The 19,112-nt window shown below is 40.5% G+C and overlaps 1 protein-coding gene across 4 annotated transcripts in view; it reads left to right on the forward strand.

Moving 5' to 3' along the window:
• The first annotated feature begins 6,959 nt into the window (after positions 1-6,959).
• Positions 6,960-19,112, forward strand: part of c21orf91.L (chromosome 21 open reading frame 91 L homeolog) — a 32,380-nt gene continuing 20,227 nt past the window's right edge. Inside the window, exons 1-3 of one of the 4 annotated variants that reach the window (XM_018245379.2) lie at positions 6,960-7,085; positions 7,430-7,588; positions 15,381-15,514. In XM_018245379.2, the coding sequence (XP_018100868.1) occupies positions 15,388-15,514 (127 nt within the window). In that variant the 5' untranslated portion in view covers positions 6,960-7,085; positions 7,430-7,588; positions 15,381-15,387. 4 annotated transcript variants of the gene reach the window in all.

The following is a 19,112-nucleotide window of genomic DNA, read 5'->3' on the forward strand; positions in this document are numbered from 1 at the left end:
CTGCAGCGGGACGGGTACCTGCAGATTACCCGCAAAAACATAAGGTACCGTGCGGGTTGCAGGTAGAAGTTCCGGGTGCTGGTATAGACGTGGGTTGGTGGTTCTGCGGGTCGCGGGTCGGCCCACGAATCTTCTCAATAACGATTTTTACTCCCTTTTTTCTGATCACGCCCCCTTCCTATGATGTCACTTCCGGTTTACAATGACAGCACTTCCTGATTCTTGATGGTCAGCGGGTCGCTGGTCCGGGTTGCTGATAAGGTACTTGCGGGTCGGGTAGCATGTACAAGCGGGTAAGAATGCGGGTTGCGTGTCCAGTTTGCGGACTGCAGGTTGCGGGTACGGGTCGGCTACGGGTTCCAAAAAATGGATCCGGGAGGACTCTACCACAAGGTGGGATCAAGGAAAAAAGCCATGAGCGCATGGGTGCTCTCCTGTTTATAAACACTGACACCTACTGGGCAAGAAATAAACAAGATCAAATTACTTGTAACATTCAGGAAAGTGTCTTTCATCCAGGGCCAACTAAAGACCACTTTCAGTGTCCAAACTACAAAATGCCTATCCCTCAGGGTCTCTACATACATGTACAATGGATTTCACTTGGCTTATTATTTGGGCAGGTTTGAAAATATAATCTTTTTATGCACTAGGGATGCACAGAATCCACTATTTGACATTCATCCAAATCCCTCAATTCTTCATGAAAGATTTGGCCAAACACCAAACTGAATCCTAATTCACATATGCAAATTAGGGACGGGAAGGGAAAAAGTGGAAAAGACATTGTTTACTTCCTTGTTTTGTGACAAAAAGTTATACAATGTCCCTTCCTGACACTAATTTGCATATGCAAATTAGGATTTGGATTTGGTTGAGCCAGGAACGAGGATTTGACTGAATCCAAATCCTGCTGAAAAAGTCCAAATCCTGGATTCAGTGCATCCCTACTATGCACCATATCTAATGTCTAGTATCTATTAGTGTTCCAGTAGAGCGTGTACTGGGTGATACAGCATGCTGCTTTATATGAGTCATGTTTGGAGCATCCTAAACAAACATGTGCACCATCTTCTCAACAAACCAGCCAAGCATGCCCCATTATATACCATTTAGATCAATAGTCATCTGCCTAATCAAATGAGTAAAGCTGGTCATAGACTCAAAGATCCGCTCGTTTGGCGACATCGCCAATTGAGCGGATTTTTCGCCCGGGGCGAGCGGGGGTAATTCGAACATTCGGCCGTATGGCTGAACGATCGGATTACGATATGCCAAGGGGCTTAACTGGTCCAAACACACACAGGTTCTCGAGTAAAAGGAAACAATATAATAAATAACCCCCCCCAAGACATGTTAATTACTCACTGATTGCAAGAATCCCAAGGTTGCCCCTATTTAATTTCTTCCATGGGTTTAGGTTTAGGATGTGACCATGGATCCAAGATCAAGTTTATAATCAGTCTCTCTTTCTAAAATTCATTGCGTGGGAGCAGGTCCGGACTGAGAATTAAAATAGACCCTGGTATTTCAGGTACATAGAGGCCCAAACAGCCCCCACCAGCCCACTAAATACTGACTTTCTATGGCACGTTATTGCAGCTCCTCTGGCATTTTCCAGAACTCACAGATTGTCAGTCTGGGCCAGCGTGGGAGGATGGAAGAGACCGTGACAATATGTACAGTATAAGATTTGTGGTCCCAGTGCTATTTAGCACTATTTTAGTTTGAAAGGATGCCCCCATGGCTCCACAGCAGTTTATTTATATAAATTATAGCATTGTATATGATGCAAACACACTACTTTTACCAGTGCAGGACAACAGTACATTTTATTTAAATTACTTTTTTGTTGTTACTTTTGCTTTAATGAAGGGATCTTTCCAGTTGGTGTCCTAACCAATGCAGGCCACTGTGGAAACCCATCGGGATTAGAGCTGGGGATAGCTCCAAGGCTCCCCTGCAATTGCATCAATAGGAGCAACTCCGTGAAATTCTGAACAGGAGGCAGAAAGGCAGTGACCCAACTATATAGTATAACTGCAAAAACGTTCTTGCAGCAATCTTTCCTGAGGTTAAAGATTCACCTTTGATTGAATTATTGTATGATGTAGAGAGTGGAGAGTGTGGTTTTTGAGCTATTTACCTTTTTTCAGCAGCTCTTCAGTTTGCAATTTCAGCAATCTGGTTGCTAGGGTCCAAATTACCCTAATAACCATGCATTGATTTGAATAAAAGACTAGAATATGAATAGGAGAGGCCTGAATAGAACGATTAGAATTAAATAGAAGCAATAACAATAAATGTGTAGCCTTATGGAGCACTTGTTTTTAGATGATGTCAGAGACCCCCCCATTTGAAAGCTGGAAAGAGTCAGAAGAAAAAAGCAAATAATTTAAAAAAAATAAACTATCAAGACCAATTGAAAAGTGGCTTTGAATTAGCCATTCTATAACATACTAAATGTTAACTGAAAAGTGAACCACTCCATTAAGCCATATTGCCGTGAGTTAGGTTTTAATTTTGGTGATCTTTAAAAATAAACCCTACCACTAGCAAGTATGGAAGGGGGGTCATATTTCTTAATTCATGCACCTCAAAAGGAGGTTAAAAACCTGCATACCACAGGCAACTGATTCAGAATTCAAAAGGCTGAAGGGTGGGGTTGTACTAATATATTTGTTTTCCCATAGTGTAGGATAAGATTGGAATGGAGGAGCAGGGCTACTTTAAGGTGGCCATACACAGGCCAATAAAAGCTGTCGACAGCTTATTGGCCTGTGTATGGGGCCCCCTACGGTCTTCCCTGATCGAGATCTGGCCGAAAGTCGAAGATTGGATGGGACTAAAACGCCCATCTTTTCCACTTCCTGCTTCCTCTTTTCCCAAGCTGTGCAGAGGTTTAAGGATCCTCTGCATAACTAATGGAGAGCTGCTGAATAAGAAGTGAAATACAGTAACTCAAAAAACGCAAATGATAAAAAATGAAAACCAAATGCAAATTAACTCAGAATATCACTCTCTACATCATACCAATATTTAACTCAAAGGTGAACAACCCCTTTAAATTATAATAAACTCTTGCCTAACACTGGTAAAATGGTGTTCTTGCTTCAGAAACACTACTATAGTTTATATAAACAAGCAGCTGTGTAGTCACAGGGGCAGCCATTCAGTTGCAAAAAAAAAAGAGAAAAAGACACAGATCACATAGTAGATAAGCTCTGTAGAATAAAATTAGTAAAGGTACCTGAGTAAGAACTAAACCCATTGCTTTCTATGGAGTTTATCGGTTATTTGCGTTTGAATCGTGCCAGCTATTTCAGTTTGAATAGCTGCCACCATGAGTACTGCATTGTCTAAACTATACTGCAGTAAACCTGTTTAAAATTGCCAGTATGTGGTAGTAAAGCTCAAAGGGTTAAACAATTAATTCCCTCCTGCCATCTGCCCATCACAATCGAGTCATGCTGTAGGACAAGCAGAAGCTAAATCATTAACAGAAGCTTATACTTTATTGCAATATGGAACGGCGATGAACAAAACAACATGTTTTTAACCATAAATTAATTATAATAGTCTTTTACTATGAGCAGTTTAAACAGCCCAACGCAGCTTGGGAGTAATTGCTGTCCAGCTGAATGAAGTTCTCAGACAGAGATGATAATGTCTGCGGTATTGGTTATTTCTAGTTGGTATGTATCAGCTGAAAGATACAGCTGCCCCTTCTGAGACAATTTGCTGTTAGTTTTAATTTTGTATTATTATTTGTGGTTTTTGTGTTATTTAGCTTTTTATTCAACAGATCTTAATTTTGTAATTTTGTAGTCTGGTTGCTTGGGTAACCTTGCAATGATTTAAATGAGAGACTGGCAGCGTCGGACTGGGCCAGCGGGATGCCGGGAAAAAACCTGGTGGGCCCCAGCCCTCATGGGCCTGCAAGCCCAGACCCACACCACACAGTGTGACCTCCTCCCCCTCCACCTGCTTGAATGGCCCGTTGCTTGCCCCGCCTGAACCGTCCACTTGCCCCTCCCACTGGCCACCCCCACAAATGAGCGTGAATTAAATAAGTGCTGTGAGGGGGGTGGGAAAGGGCAGAGGGGGGGTTTGCTGAGGAGAGAGGCCTACAACTGGAGAGGGAGGCATGGGGGCCCTGACCCCCCCCCCCAGCTGCACCTGGAGACTGGAATATGAATATGAATATGAATAGGAGAGGGACTGACCAGAAAGATGAGTAATAAAAAGTAGCAACAACAATACATTTGTAGCCTTACAGAGCATTTGTTTTTAGATGGGGTCAGTGACCCCTATTTGAAAGCTGGAAAGTCTATAAAAAAAAGAAACAAAAAAGGCAAATTAAAAAGTTACTTTTTACTAAAAGTTAACCTAAAGGTGAACCACCCCTTTAACTATAGTAGATAGCAATTCTTATTCTTGGCCAAGTACCCACCTCCCAGGATTCTACTGGAGGCATCCCTGTGTGCTTATCGTATTCTAAATGACTCTACGCTGGCCCTATTTCACTCCCCAGTTAGATTAGTCTGCATACAGTGAATCCTGCAGTGAAACCCCTGTGACCTGTACTAAAAGAGTTAACTGAGTTTAAATACCATAATTTTCTTCTCCAGTTCTCTGACTGGTATACTTGGATGGTGTAAGTATAAGCTATTATTATAATAATAATAATCCTTCTAAGTGTCAAGAAAAGCTATAATTCACATGCATCTAATGCTGACTTGCTTGGATTCACCTGATTTGGTTACTTTATTTTAAAATACTCTGCATATTTTAATATCTGTTAAGGCCATAACCTAGTCGTTGCTTATTAGGTACCTCCCAACTTCAGACCTCAAAATAATTTAATGCAATCATTTCTCCTGTCTTTACTGTTATGGTGGTATGTAATAAAAGTTACAATGTTTACCCATGTGCAGTGTCCTATAGTGACCAATAAGAGATTTGCTGCAAACGCTGCCTTATGGTTGTTATAGGTGAATAGACTTGTAGCAAACTTTGCACCTTTCTTTACGTTACGTTACATTTCATTTTCATTAAATAGCCTCATTACTGTAGTGTAAATGAGTACAGTGTTGCATATACAACTAAACATTTACAGACATACTTCTACCTTTCCTAAAGTTCAGTAAATTCAGATTTAGGAAGAATGATCTTTTTTACTTAAGTACTTAAAGGGATACTGTCATGGGAAAAAAAACATTTTTCAAAATGCATCAATGCTGCTCCAGCAGAATTCTGCACTGAAATCCATTTCTCAAAAGAGCAAACAGATGTTTTTATATTTCATTTTGAAATGTGACATGGGGCTAGACATATTGTCAGTTTCCCAGCTGCCCCCAGTCATGTGATTTGTGCTCTGATAAACTTCAGTCACTCTTTACTGCTGTAATGCAAGGTGTGATATCACCCCACTCCCATTCCCCCAGCAAACAGTTTTTTAATATCGAAGTGTAAAGTTTCATGTATCATTTTCACCTTCTTATGTCTGACTAAAGCACCTCTGGCGGTGTGAAATATTCTAAATTGATACATTTACTTGATACATTTCTTATGTTTGTCACTGCTGAACAGAATCCCTGGGTTTCATTAGAGGCAGCTGTTAGAATTGATACAATAGTTGCTAATACTCCACAGAAAAATGTATCAACTAATGTAGCAACTAAATGTATCAAATTGTAAAGCTGGACACAAAGATCTGATCGTACGAATTCTCGATTCGTACGATTTTTGGACCATGTGTGGAGAGTTCGTTTGGACGATCGGCCAGGTTAAAAGATTGCTGTCGGCTGCCGATAATATCTCTGCATGTATTGCCGATCGTACGATTTTCAGAGGGAGACTGTAACCAGCTTTGTCGGACAAAACTTTTGTACGATCGCTGTCAGGGGCAGAACATCGGCTGATCTGTTCTTTTACTACTTTATTTAAAGGTTAGTGGCAGGTCCTCTTCTTGGAAAATTTCTAAATGGTCTTGATGTTTAAAGGGGAACTATCGCTAAAATGAAAATGTAATATAAGCTTCAGCACACTGAAATAAGAAGTTTTCTAAATATAATAAATTAAATATGTGGTAATGTTTCTGAAATAATCAAGTTTATGTTCACTATTCCTCTCTCAGCATATGTTTCTCTTCATGAAGGACTTGGGTGTCAGACAATCATGACAGTTAGATCCTAGAAGATGTATTAGATGTATTAGAGGTCACTCTATTAAAATCACCAGAGATCATGTCTCTCTACATGCAGAAATTGTGCAAAAGGCTGTTATTTGGTTAGATTTTGTTTGTACTGGAATCAGTAATTTGAGTGAGCTCTTATTCATCTGCTAGGAAAGGGAGACCCCCTATAAGATATATTGGATCTAACTGTCAATGAATATCTGACACCCAACTGCTGAATGAAGACAGAATGAGGAGAAACAGATGCTAAGAGAGGGATAGCGAACATAAACTTGATTATTTCAGAAACGGTGGAGAATATTTAACTGGTTATATTTAGAAAGTTTCTCTTTTCAGTATGATGAAGCTTATATTAAATTTTCATTTTTGCGATAGTTCCCCTTTAATTTTTTATTTTTATTTTGCTTTTTAATGATTTGCCTTCCTCTTTTGACTCTGTACAATGCTGCAAAAATACCATTTTATTATTAAGACCAACTTCAAACTGTCTCCACCATAATAAATAAATAAATTTAAAAAAAACAGCCACAAAATTCCTTTTGTAACCTCATGTTAAGGGAGAATGAGACAGATTTAATTGCCACAACAAGGGAAAGTTGGAACAGGAAGCCGAATCCTCACTGTAACAAAATAAACATATGATATCCTGCCCCTGAAAGTTTCCACTAAAAACCCAACTCATCGATTGAGGAAGTGGAACGCGACGTCACGGAAGGATTGGCAGACGAGCCAATCAGCTGTGACGAGGGGCGTGGCTATACTAGTGCTGTTCTGTACCTCAGCAGCGCGTCTTTTTTTATGACGACAAAACAGCGTGTACTTTCCCGGGACGTACAGAGCACTGGACTGAACCATCTAGCAGAGTGCTGAGGGTGACGTATTATCGGTCAGTGCAGTGTTTTAGTAGTATCCAAACAATATACCTTTTTCACAACTTTACATGAGTGAAATAATTTGTTGTCGGGAAGTGTGAAGCGAAATTATTCTGTTACATTCACCCCATTTTGTTATAGTTCAGTCCGCCAGACTGAAGTCTCTCAGCTGGGAAATGCCAAATGCTTTGTAAACAGAGGGGAGCTTTTTTGTTTTTAGATCGTGCCATTCCCGAGCAAGGGAATATTTAATCGTATTATATTTATTCATAACACTAGAGGTTATTTTAACGTTTTGACAAAATTTGCTTTAGGATCGACTGCTTTTATACGCTTGGTGGCTTTGTGCTTTTGTTAGACCCCCCCTGCCTTGTGGATGTAGTGGTATAGCCCAGCAGACTGTGTGGGAGAATAAGGGATGTCCATGCCTGTACAGTAAGAGAGACTCAGACAATAGTGGAAGTGGCTGAAGAGGACGCGTCGGGATAATAATCTCCTGGACTGGCAGCTCTCTCAGGTAACGGCACTGGCCTCTGCTCGGCTGGATGGCACCTTCACTCTGTGCTTCTGGCGCTGCTTTACTACAGCTTCTTAGTGGGAGGGGGGAGAGTTGTAGTTTAACAGGAGCTGAAGTTGAAATATCGTGCTGTGGTTTAAAATTCATGAAATCCCTTTCAAGTAAGCGCCTATATACATTGTATAGGGAATGGCCGTGTATGCTTTATTTGAATGTTTTGTGTTAATCAAAGGGGGTAACAGACGGTTCACAAGGGGAGTCCTATGTCCGCTCCATAAGTTTTCTTGAGCTGAACTTTCTCTTCAGCCTGTGATAAACATATACAGCATAGGGATTACTGTCCATCGTGGGATCGTGTATGGCTTCTTTCTCTTGCAAAGGGAAAAGGGAATGCACATTTTAATGACATTGTTTGGCAGCTGATATATATATATAGTGAATAAAGTACCCCCTAGTGTAAATTATAAGGATATTGTAAGTTATCGAGGCGTTTCATGACCTTATAAAAACACGAGGCCGAAGGTCATGGAACTCCGAGGTGACTAATATTCTAATATATTGCAACTGGGGGTACTTTATTTATTATAATACACAAATTTCAGTGAGTCATGTGACAGAAATGACATCAGAACTCACCGTTTATAACTGGTGACATCAGAACTCACCATTTATAAGGATATCATTTACAAGATATATTTATGGCTTTTGTGTATTATTTATATATATATATATATACACACACACACACACACACACACACACACACACACACACACGAGGTCCTCTGCACTCAACCCATTATCAATATATTTAAGACAGAGACATTTTGTGCATACTGCTACTGAAAAATGCTTTACCTTTTAAACAAAACAGGGATTACAATATATTTAAGCTGGCCAACTATGTCAAAGTCATCCCACATGTGACCAGTCCTACACTCCGTTTTCATCTGATTCATTAAGAATTCAATTGCTTCATTATACATTTTACAAAGGGACTTCAAACTATATATATATATATATATATATATATATATATATATATATATATATATATATATATATATATATATATATATATATATATATATATATATATATATATATATATGATGTTTGTATACTCTTGAGAAAGATCCCTGTGAGGGATCGAAACGCCGAGTTAAATAAAAAGTTTTTCTTTATTTCGCCTGAAAATCCTGTGAGTGCCGTCTATTTGGAACTTCAGACTACAATACCTAGCATCTTACAACAGCGAAAGTGCTGGGAGTAGTTGTAGTACAGGTATGGCACCTGTTATCAAAAATGCTCGGGACCTGGGGTTTTCCGGGTAATGGATCTTTATGTAATTTCTTCATATCTTAAGGGTGGTGGCAGACAAGGCTACTGGGAGACAATAGTCGCCCAGCAACAAATCGCTTCTTTGGCGACTAATCTCCCCTAAATGCCTCGTTTTCCGAAGTTGCCTCAAGAGGAAACTTCGTGCAACTTCGGAAAGCCGAAGCGAACAGAGTGCCATCCCACTGGCGATTTACACTCTAGCCGGCAGGAAGCCATTTAGGGGAGATTTGTCACCCAAAGAATTTTTCGCTGGGCGACTAATTGCCCCCAGTAGCCTCGTCTGCCACCACCCTTAAATCTACTAGAAAATCAAGCAAACATTAAATAAACCCAATAGAATAGAACCCAACCAAATAATGGATCTTTCTGTAGTTTGCATCTCTGTATCTTAAAAATGAAACATTAAATAAACCCAATACAATTGTTTTGCCACCAATATGGATTTATATAGCCCCCCCCCCCTCTTTGGGTGCTGCCCTGGTGTTATGAACCAATGGAAGATTTCACATGGGCCTCAGGTACAAGTTTTCTTAAAATGAAAGCAAATGTAAATGATAATATCTGTTGCCTTTAGGACATGGTGGGTAGAGTTTCCCTGTGACTGTAAGAGAGCCAGTAATTAATAGAATGTAAACCAGTAGAGTAGTTGGACTCTAAGAAACGTGAATTCTGGGTGCTTTTCCTTCAGTAACACTGTGTTTGTGACTCATGAGTCTCAGTGGTTTTTCTCCATGTTCAATTTGCATGTGTACACGTGAAAGCTGTTAGAGGTTATGCTTGGATTACTACGCCTGCCTTAGAGATCAGTACTGAAAAGCCTGCAGGTTTTACTCGGAGGACATGGAGCCGCTTAATTGGGAACAATTTTTAAAGGGTGAAAACAGGGCTCTAATTGTAGTTTCCCTTTAAACCAGACAGGTAACATTGATTATTGAAACTGATCTATTGAGTTCAGACTTCACACTCGGAAATTAACGTCAGTTTACCCCAGACGGGGGGCTCCTGACTCTTAAAGAGATACTGACACCTTAAATTAACTTTTTTTTACCTCTATTATAATATTGGCTTTGCAAGCTACTTCTAACTTTGCCATAAAGTATTTGCATGATGCTTTTACATTACCTGTCTGATCCCCCATGTTCCTGTATGAGGGGGCTGCCATATTTGTGCAGCAGAAGTCCGTTCGCATTAGAAACTGTAACTAACAGCTAAACACTGGACTGAGTATAATTAAATTCTGAATTTACATTCCCATTTTTCATAGCTTTTTTGCTAAGTGCTGCTAATCATAAGGAGCAGGACACACAGGCAGATTCAGGGAGATTAGTCACCCGGCGACAAATCTCCTCCTCTTCGGGGCGACTAATCTCCCCTGCCTTCCCGCCAGCTAAAATGTAAATTGCTGGTGTGATGGCACAGGACGCCAGGCCCGGACTGAAAATCTGTGTGTTCTGGCAAATGCCAGAGGGGCTGCTTTAAGGTCCCATAGAAAGTTACTATTTAGTAGGCTTGTACGGTCTGTTTGGTCTTCTTTGTGGGCTGATTGGGCCTCTGTGTGGGCTGGTTGGGCCTCTGTGTGCCTGAAATGCTTGAGCCTTTTTTAATTCTCAGTTCAGACCTGCTCGGCGCGATTTGTTTTCCGAAGTTGCCTCAAAAGGAAACTTTGGAAAACAAATTGCTCAGAGTGCCATCCCGCCGGCGATTTGCATTTTAGCTGGCGGGGAGGCAGTTCAGGGAGATTAGTCGCCCCGAAGAAGAGGAGATTTGTCGGGGGGGGGGGGACTAATCTCCCTTAATCTGCCTGTGTGCCCTGACCCTTATGCAATTTTTTTTTTTTGTTACAGAGCATTTATTATATTTAGGCTGAAATCCGTCCTTACAAACTGCTGTTGCCTTTAAAGTGAATCGCAGTCAGCAGATGCTATCAAATCCGAAGCGCTTCTGCTGGAGTAAAAACAATCCCGACTCCCCAACTGAGATCATATATACTATTTATCAGCCTAGTCTCTATTTCAATACAGGAGACTAGCACAGCATTGTATATTGTAGCTCATCCCTCCACCCCCAACACATCATATGATAAAAATGTGCTTTTAACAACAAAAGGCTTAGGAAGAACAGCATGCACATACCCCAGGGCAGGGTTTCCCACATGACTAAAAACAGCAGTTGTGACTTTCCAGAGAAATGCCGAAGCACTCGCACTGTGATTGGTTTTGTGTGCCTTTATTTAAGCTGCAGGACGTATATGTTTCCTTGTAAATAAATGATAACTGTATCATATCAGTTGTTACATCACGTTCTCTGTTGCCTTGTGGGCTTTGCACTGTAATGTTGCAAGATATAATGTATCTCCCAGTCTTTTGCTGGGGCTCATCAGCTTCCCAGTTAGGTGGTGCAGATCTGTGAAGGCCAATGATGAATGACTGTAGTTGCAACATGCCCACCTCCCACAGTGGGAACAAACCAGTAGCTCATTTGACTTTCATGAAGTTAACCCTAGGATTGTAAATTCCTGGGGCACTGAGAACTGTCCATGATTAAAAGCCCCACTTCTTATATCATGGTTACAATATTTATTTATATCCTGATATTTATTTAGCACCATCATATTCTACAGTACTTTAGGGTCAGGGCACACACTCCGATTCGGGGAGATTAGTTGCCCGGCGGCAAATCTCTTCTTCTTCGGGACGACTAATCTCCCTGAACTGCCTCCCGCTAGCTAGAATGTAAATCACCGGCGTGATGGCACTGGGAGCACCTCGTTTTCCGAAGTCGCCCGAAGCTTCCTCGTGAGGCTACTTCGGGTGACTACGGAAAATGAATCACTCTGAGTGCCATCCTGCCGGCGATTACATTCTAGTCAGTGGAAGGCAGTTCTGGGAGATTAGTCGCCCCAAAGAAGAATACCATGGCACACGCTCAGATTGGGGGAGATTAGTAACCCAGTGACATATCTCCTCTCTTTCAGGGCCCACTAATCTCCCTGAACTGCTTACCGTTGGCTAGAATGTAAATCAGTGGCGGAATGGCACTCGATGCGCTTCGTTTTCCGAAGTCTCCCGAACTTTCCTCGTGAGCCAACTTCGGAAAACGAATCGATCCGAGTGCCATCCCACCGGTGATTTACATTCTAGCTGACAGGAGGCAGTGAATGATGGTCAAAACTTTTAAATTGTGAATAATCCAAACTGTATTCGAATTTTATGGTTTATCAAACCTTGCCCCTTTAAAAATTTGAATTTGACTATTCGCCACCTAAAACCTGCTGAGTTTGTGTGTATAAGTCAACGGGGGAGGTCCAGTGACCAGTTTGAAGATGTTACTAGCCTTCTTGATATTCGAGTTTTAGAAAAAACTTGATTCGCATTTAGTCGAATTTGATTTGAGTTTTCAGTTCGGTAATTTTCGTTTGAGTTTTATATATTCAATTTTTTATTGAATAACTCCCAATTGAATTTTGAGTATAATCGAATTTATTAGAGTTAAAAAAAAATTCACATGAATTTGTAATTCGATTTTTGACAAATGTGCCTCCCAGAGTCATATTAATAAAAATCTGAGTTCGTGAAAAAAAAAAACCACGGACGATGGGGGGAAAATAAGGCAAAACTTGTGCAAATTTTTCTCTAAGAAAAAAACACAACAAAATATTCCCGCGTGCGTTTTTCCGCAGCAAAAAGTCGCATACCAGTGAGAGCCTCGTTGTTCCATTCATTTTCAATGAGGCTGAAAATCTCAAATGTTTTAATAAACTGGGAAATTAAATAAAGTTGTCAGAGAACATTCCCATTGACTTCTCTACAACGTCGCCAGCTTTTACTTGCTTGTTTTTTCTGGCGACTTATCGTGGTTTTTATTCTTTAAGAAATGGCGACTCTTCGAGGTTAAAAAGAATGTTCCCGAGTATGTTCGTACTTGTGTTTTTTCACTACATTTTTTCTCAAAAAAAAAAAAAACCCAACTTGATTTTGATAAATCATCCCCTTAAGCTGGAATTGAACTCCGGGCCACAGCTGAAAGGCAGACGTAATGTCCACTAAGTCGCCGTGGGTATATAAATATCTAGGTTACATATTAAAATATTATACTTGTTGTGTTAGACCCTCCTTTTTGTATAAATTGAAAATACACTGTTTGTATTCTGGTTCTGTACAAAATTGCCAACAATTCTACTTTTGGAGAACTAAACCATGAAAATGGCACATTTTATATACTGCACTTTTTGCACTAGCCCAATGTTTCAGCTTGTCAATAGCCGCAATGACCCAGGACTTCAAACTTGTCACAGGGGGTCACCATCTTGCAAAGTGTCTGTGACACTCACATGCTCAGTGGGCTCTGAGCAGCTGTTGAGAAGCTAAGTTTAGGGGTCATAACAAATTATCCAGCAGAAAATGAGGTTGGTCTGTAATATAAGCTGATGCTATAGGGCTAATTATTAAATCCTGATGCTAATTGCACTGGTTTCTGTGCTGCCATGTAGTAATTATCTGTATTAATTACTTATCAGCCTTATATTGTGACATTGATATTATATGTGTGCTGTATATTGTAAGTGGGTCCAGTAAGTGACTGCAGCACAGAGCATGTGCAGTGAATCAAAAGAAAAGAAGATGGGGAGCTACTGGGGCATCTTTGGAGACGGCAATATTTACTGCTAAAGGGCTGTGGTTGCCTTGGGCAGGTACAGAAGCCCAAAACATAATTCACAACATTTTTAGCTATTTCTTTAGTTATGTTTTAGTTCTCCTTTTAACGCGATTCTTCTAAAATGCCTCCTATAAGTGCCATGTGCAACATTGTCGCTACTTCCTGGTATATTTAGTCACTGCATGTGGTATTTTAGCACTTCTAACAACTGTGCTTTTAGTGGCTTCTCTCTATTCAAATGGTTACACATTCGTGTAAATAACCCTCAAGGGCAGCAAATTCCTTTCTATATAGAGATGTTAATCAGATGGCTGCAGGGGCTTTTCTCACACATTTAGGTCGTTATTTGTCTCTAGCAAACTGTAAACATCTCATTTGCTTTGCCTGTGTCTGGCTGCTTCTGGTCCAGCTGTCCTTATAGACCAACTGCATAAAGGTATTTGAGTTTCCTATCATCACAATATAATACTAGTGTCCATTTCTGCTCTAGGAATTGTTCCATGTAAAAATAAAAACTGGGTGAATAGATAGACTGCGCTAAATAAAAAAATGTTTCCAATATAGTTAGTTAGGCAAAAATGTAATGTATACAGGCTGGAGTGACTGGATGTGTAACAGAACAGAACACTACTTCCTGCTTTTCAGCTCTCTTGGTTTCCACTGATTGTTTACCAGGCAGTAACCAATCAGAGACTTGAGGGGGGGCCACATGGGTCATATCTGTTGCTTTTAAATCTGAGCTGCATGCTGAGAATCAATTGCAAAGTCACTGAACATTAATGTCCCATGTGGCCCCCCTTCAAGCCGCTGACTAACTCAGAGTTAAAGAACTGAAAAGCATTGTACCAAAGATCTTTCATACGATAAATATTGGTGCGTGTATGGCCACCTTAAAGGAACAGTTCAGTATAAAAACTGGGTAAATAGGCTGTGCAAAATAAATAATGTATCTAATATAGTTAGTTAGCCAAAAACGTAATGTATAAAGGCTGCAGTGACTGGATGTGTAACATAAGAGCCAGAACACTACTACGATTGGTTACCAGGCAGTAACCAATCAGAGACTTGAGGGACGGTCAAATGGGTCATAACTGTTGCTTTTGAATCTGAGCTGAATGATGAGGATCAATTACAAACTCACTGAAAAGTTATGTCCCATGTGGCCACCCTTAAAGTCGCTGACTAACTCAGAGTTAGATAGCTGAAAAGCAGGAAGTAGTGTTCTGGCGCTTTGATTTCTGAGGGAAGTGAGGCAACTTCGGGCGACTTTGGAAATCGAAGCGCCGCGACTGCATTGGCGATATCGTTTTGTCACTATAGCAGGCGGCAGGCACGAGAAAAGGAAGTTTGGGGAGATTGACACCCTGCAGAAGAGGCGATTAGTCGGCAAGCGATGAAATCTCTCCGAATCTGCCTGTGAGCTTGCTCCCTAAAGTTAATTTTGTTCATATTTGCTTAGTGGGAGCTACCATTGTTACCCCTTTTATGATCATTTTTTTTTCCTTTTTTTTTTTTTTTTTTGAAGCCAGATTATTGCCTCTGCCAGGGTACTCCATATGGCAGCTTCGATCTTATACGTATGTGTGTGTGTGTGTGTGTGTGTGTGTATATGTGTGTGTGTATATATATCAATATCTATATTATATATATACATACACACATATACAGAGAAGGGAATGTTCTAAGAATATCCTGTTTACAAGCAAAGAAACAGTGAACAGATGGTAAAATGTATTTCCCTTTAAAACCATTGTGATACTTTATATATTGATTTTAATCTGCCCTGTCTTTGCTAGGGGCAACATGATTGAAGAGGAGCAGTTTGTCAACATCGACTTGAATGACGACAATGTCTGCAGTATATGTAAGCTGGGCACCGACATTGAAACCCTGTCCTTTTGCCATATCTGCTTTGAGCTAAGCATCGAGGGTAAGGCTGTCTTCTCTGGTTATATTTATTTATGGTGTCAGGAGCAGGTCATGTTCTTCTAACAAAGCCGCAAATGTTTGGTCTCCTCTGTAGAATCTATTTGGACATTTGCCCTTGTTTGGATAGACTTTCCTAAAGCTAAAGTAGAGTGCGTAAATTAGCCTGAAATCTTCTATTATGGAGAATAGTTGCCCCATCCGGAGTTTATTGTTAATTCAACGATTCAACTTTTTAAAGGGGTTGTTCACCTTCCAAACACTTTTTTTCAGTTCAGTTGTTTTCAGATTGTTCCCCATAAATAGACTTTTTTCATTTACTTTCCACTTTTTTTATTTTTTTTTACTGGGCAAATTTACGAAAGGGCAAAGTGACTAACGCTGGTGTAAATTCGCCAGCTGACGTCCTTTGGTACTTCGCCGATTTACTAACGGGCACAGGTGTAACTTTGCTAGCGAAAGAGACTGGCGCTCATTCGCACTCTATTGCCTGGCGAAGGGACGTAACTGCACAAATTCACTAAGATGGGAATTTTACTGAACGTTGCCTCTTGCGCCAGACTTGCCTTCGCCTCCTCAGACCAGCCGAAGTGCAATAGAGTAGATAGGACTTCCTAAAATGTTAGTTGAAAATATTTCTAAGTCCCAAAAAACGCTGGCGTCTTTTCCTTTTTTCGGGGTGATAGGCTGCAAAATATTTTTTGGGGTACCCGGCTTCCCCCCTATATTTCCTTATATATGGCACATAAACTATACACTGGGCTCATGTGTAGGGCATTATAATTACTCTATTTACTTTATTTAGGTTCCCTGGCTTGTGTAGTGTAATGTATTTGCTGCAACATATACGTCCATTCAACTTTAACTTCCTGCCATTTACAAATTAGCCAACACTAGCCAACTTCGCCAGCGTTCGGCGCCCTGGACGCAACTTCGCATGTTCGTGAATTTTCGGCCTTGCGAAGTGTTGCGCTGCCTGCGAAACCGTCACTGGTGAATTTTCCCGCTTAGTAAATTTGCCCCTTAATGTCCCTGTCTCTGGAGTTTGAGTCTGGCAGCTCAGTAATTCAGGTGCAGATTCTAAACTGTTACAATTTTGCAACATCTACATTAGTGATGTGCGGGTCGGGATTTCCCCGACCCTAACCCGCCCTCCCTTGGCCCGCATCCGACTTCCGTGTTGCTGTTAAAGACCCGCGCCGCCGATGACGTCACAAAAGGGGTGGGGCGAGCAGGTGCAGTGTCTATAAATGACGAAGAGTGTGAGGTCGGCCCGAACCCATCTGACCCACGGGTCCCACAGATACCGGGCTGGCCCAAACATCACTAATCTGTATCTCCGGATTATGGTTCTGTATATATGTATATCAGCTGTGTATCTTCCATTATTGTGTGTGGTGTACAAGCGTATGTCTTTATCTTGCTATAATTCTATTAAAAAAGTAAAATGTTTGTTTTTCTCTGTATAGCTTGATAAAACGGTGTACAGCCTACTTGCCTGTACTAGTTTGTTTCTGTTCTAGCAAATTTTTCTAAATAGGTTTGAGCATTTAAAAGTATGAACATTGTATTTGGGTGGCGTGTGTGTTTTACTTATGTGACATTGAGATTTGTGCAGCCACCTTCTATTTATAGTATGGAATCTCGACTAATTGTTCCACATCCTGTGCTTATATTGTGCTCTGAGGTACCAGTAAGCATGATCTTTTTAATGTGTAAAAAAAAATTATATATATATATATATATATATATATATATATATATATATATATATATATATATATATATATATATATTTATTCCACTCGGTGCACACCATATACTACGTCTATACCTGGGTGCCACAGCAACAAAAATATATAAAAACAAAGCTGCAGCACTCTCAGGATTTGAAAAATTGCATTTTAGGAACAATTCAGTGTGAAAATAAAAACTGTGTAAATAGATAGGCTGTGCAAAATAAAAAATGTTTCTAATATAGTTAGGCAAAAATGTAATGCATAAAGGCTGGAGTGACTGGATGTGTAACATAATAGCCAGAACACTACTTCCTGCTTTTCAGTTCTATAACTCTGAGTTAGTCAGCGACTTGAAGGGGGGCCACATGGGACATAACTGTTCAGTGAGTTTGTAATTGGTCCTCAGCATTCAGCTCAGATTCAAAAGCAACACGTATGACCCACGTGCCCCCCCCTCAAGTCACTGATTGGTTACTGCCTGGTAACCAGTCAGTGGAAACCAAGAGAGCTGAAAAGCAGGAAGCAGTGTTCTGGTTATTTTATTACACATCCAGTCACTCCAGCCTTTATACATTATATTGTGGGGTTAACTAACTATATTAGAAACTTTTTTTTTTATTTTGCACAGCCTATCTATTTACCCAGTTATTATTTTTACACTCAACAATTCCTTTAAATTTAAACAGAAAATGCATGCAAAATACTCAACGTTTCGGCTCCCTATACAGGGACCTTCGTCAGAAGCATGTACACAAGTAACAAAAAGACTCTTTTTCAATTGGATTTGATTGGATCATACTGCAGGCCTACGGAACCTGTTTGGAGGAAACTGCAACTGTGTTGATGTAGTTTTTGTCCGAGATTTGTTTTTTTAAAGATATTCTGCAGTCTTTTGCTTTCATTATTTCATTTGGAACTGGCGGAACAAATCAAACTGCCGATTGCTCGCCATGGGTTACTGCCCAGGCACAATTTTGCCTAGTGTTGGTAAATGAGCCCAGCGTGTTCTTTAATAACACTCACAACTCATTGCTACGTTTCACGCTTCCCAAACACTGGAATGGCTAGTGGCTGCCTGCTGATGTTTTCATTGCTATGGTTTTCCCCCTACAAGAAGATTGTAGTGATAAAATATGTTTGTTATTATTGTCATCCATTGCACATAAGGCTATGGCACATGTTGTTGATATTTAACCACCTGGGAGAACAAAAGTCATTAAGTTGCCCTTAGGCATCACACCCATGGGTGTTCCATAATGCATTTACTGTGCAGTGCTATGCATGTTATAGTCAGCTGCTTCTTATTGTACAGCCTTACAGGCTGCAGCTGGGGGAATGGAGGGGCTATCTAATGGGTCTTATTTACCCTAGCAACCAGGCAACAGTTTGAATGAATTCAGAGGGCCTAAATAGAAGGATCAGCAATAAAAAGTAACAATAGAATTGTAGACTCACAGAGCAATCGTTTTTAGCGACCGAGGTCAGGGACCCCATTTAAAAACCGAGTGTGCAATCTGTGAGTTTGTTGTAAACACACGTATTGTTGTAGAATGTGTTGCCGCCTTATAAGTTTGTATTAGTACTAATACTAAAAAAATGAAGGCGAGTTAAAAAATGGCTAAGAATATGTGGACTACCTCTTTAGGGCAGAGACACGCGTGCAAATTCGGGCAGATTTAGTCTCCCGGCGACAAATCGCCTCTTCTTCAGGGGACTAATCTCCCTGAACTGCCTTACTGCCGGTTAGAATCTAAATTGCCGGCTGGATGGCACTCGAATCGCTTCATTTTCCCAATTTGCCCGAAGTTTCCTCGTGAGGCAACTTCGGAAAACGAATCGCTCAAAGTGCCATCCTGCCGGCGA

Source organism: Xenopus laevis, chromosome 2L (genome assembly GCF_017654675.1).
Source record: "Xenopus laevis strain J_2021 chromosome 2L, Xenopus_laevis_v10.1, whole genome shotgun sequence".
Lineage (NCBI taxonomy): Eukaryota > Metazoa > Chordata > Amphibia > Anura > Pipidae > Xenopus > Xenopus laevis.